This window comes from Dictyostelium purpureum (assembly GCF_000190715.1).
Source record: "Dictyostelium purpureum unplaced genomic scaffold DICPUscaffold_92, whole genome shotgun sequence".
Taxonomy (NCBI): Eukaryota; Evosea; class Eumycetozoa; order Dictyosteliales; family Dictyosteliaceae; genus Dictyostelium; species Dictyostelium purpureum.
The window spans coordinates 17,770-19,696 of record NW_003519429.1 but is presented as its reverse complement, the minus strand read 5'-3'; the positions used below and the strand labels follow the sequence as shown (position 1 = coordinate 19,696).

The following is a 1,927-nucleotide window of genomic DNA, read 5'->3' as shown; positions in this document are numbered from 1 at the left end:
GCCAAATTATAGATTTAAAATTACTTATTTAGATAAATTACCTGGTAAACAATACCAGAGGAATTTAAATTATTTTTTTATTTTCCAATTTTAAATTATTTTAGCTGGGCAATACAATTCTTGTGAGCTTAAAAAAATACTAAAATATTTTTTTTTTTTTTTTTTTTTTAATAAATTAAAAATTTGTTTTTATTTTTTTTTTTCAAAAAATTAAATAAATAAACAAATAAATAAATAAAAAAAATAATATAATATTATTTTAAACAAAATGAATAATTATATTTCTGATTGGGATATTATTCAAGTTTCTTTATGGTTAAGACAAAATAAAATTAGTCCGTGTATTATTGAAAATTTCAAGAATCAAAAAATTGATGGGGAATCATTAATCGAAATGGACAAAAGAAAAGGAAAAAGTTCATTTGACAAGTTATTAAAGGAATTGGGATTTAAAACAATTGGGGAAATTCTAAAGTTTCAAAAAATATTAAATCAATGTATTGAAGATAATATAGATTACAGCAATATTAATAACAGTAATAGTAATGATAATAATATTAATCATGGCGAAAAATTATTTTGGAGAGTTTGGAGATCAGTAGTATTAAAAGATCAAATTTTAGAATATTATAGATTATTATCTTTAAACTACAATGTTAAATTTCATTATAAAGAAGAGTTACTAAATTACAGTAATAGAGACTATATAACAATATTACAGTATGAAGGTATTGAACCATTACCAAAAGGATATATCCCCAATTCAGTATCAAAGCTTATCTTTAAAAATGCAGTGCAGGATATTATAGTCGATTCAATCCCATTGTCTGTAAAAGAACTTATAATAGAAAAAAATACTGTAGCCTCATTGAAGCCCGGTGCAATTCCAATGTCTGTCAAAATCCTTCGTTTTGGTCCTGCATTTAATCAGTCGGTTGGACCAGTTGGCGTTATTCCAGACTCAGTTACTACTCTCATATTTGGTTTAAATTTTAACCAACCTATAGCTCCATCGGGTGTTATTCCATCTTCAGTTAAAACCCTTTCTTTCGGTGATCTATTTAATCAACCATTGGCATCCGGCTTAATTCCATCATCTGTAACTGATCTAAATCTTGGACTAGGTTATAATAATACAATAGGGCCACATTCAATCCCAACTTCAGTAACTAGACTTACAAGTAATCAAAATCCAATACTAAGATTTATTTCAACACCAAATTGTATACCAGATTCAATTAAAGAATTTTGTTTACTTAGTGCCCAAAATAATACCGGTTATCTACCTTTAGGTTGTATTCCATTTTCAGTTCAAAAATTAGAGTTTTGCCACACATTTAATCAGATCATTCAGCCTGGTTGCATACCTTTAAGTTGTACTTCAATTAAATTTGGAAGATTTTTTAACCAAGCCCTATCACCTGGTTGTATTCCTTCGTCATGTACATCTCTAATTTTTGGCCATAATTTTGATAGGGACATCGCACCTAAGTCCATCCCATTAAGTGTTTCTAGTCTTACATTTGGTCTTAATTTCAACCATCCAATTAAAGGTTTGCTTCCACCATCAATCTGCGAGCTTATTTTTGGTTTATACTTTAATCAACCACTTACCCCAGGTGATATCCCATCATCAGTTAAAACCCTTACATTTGGAGATCAATTTAACCAACCCATAGTACCAGGAGTTATTCCAAAATCATGCCACACTTTAAAATTAGGAAAGCTATTCAATCAATATATCAGTTATAATACTATTCCATCCACAACCAAAATTATTAAATAGTCAAGAAAAATAAAATTCTTTTATAGTTTTAATTTATATTTTTATTTATTTTATTTAAATGTAATTTCTAAAACTCTTTCAATTTCAGAATTTTGTTGATTATCGCAACTTTTTTTTTTATATTAGTTCTGAACCCGAATT

General features: G+C 27.3%; 2 protein-coding genes across 2 annotated transcripts in view; one reads left to right on the top strand and one right to left on the bottom strand.

Moving 5' to 3' along the window:
* Positions 1-394: 394 nt before the first annotated feature.
* Positions 395-1,786, top strand: DICPUDRAFT_32136 (uncharacterized protein; the record flags this gene model as incomplete). The annotated part of the gene is made up of 3 exons (XM_003287170.1): positions 395-808; positions 875-1,181; positions 1,323-1,786. 3 exons carry the CDS (start codon positions 395-397, stop codon positions 1,784-1,786), a joined length of 1,185 nt encoding a protein of 394 aa, XP_003287218.1.
* Positions 1,787-1,808: 22 nt separating this feature from the next.
* Positions 1,809-1,927, bottom strand: part of DICPUDRAFT_97634 (uncharacterized protein) — a 1,043-nt gene continuing 924 nt past the window's right edge. The window contains exon 4 of the mRNA XM_003287146.1: positions 1,809-1,927. The gene's annotated coding sequence lies outside the window, so the exon portion shown is untranslated.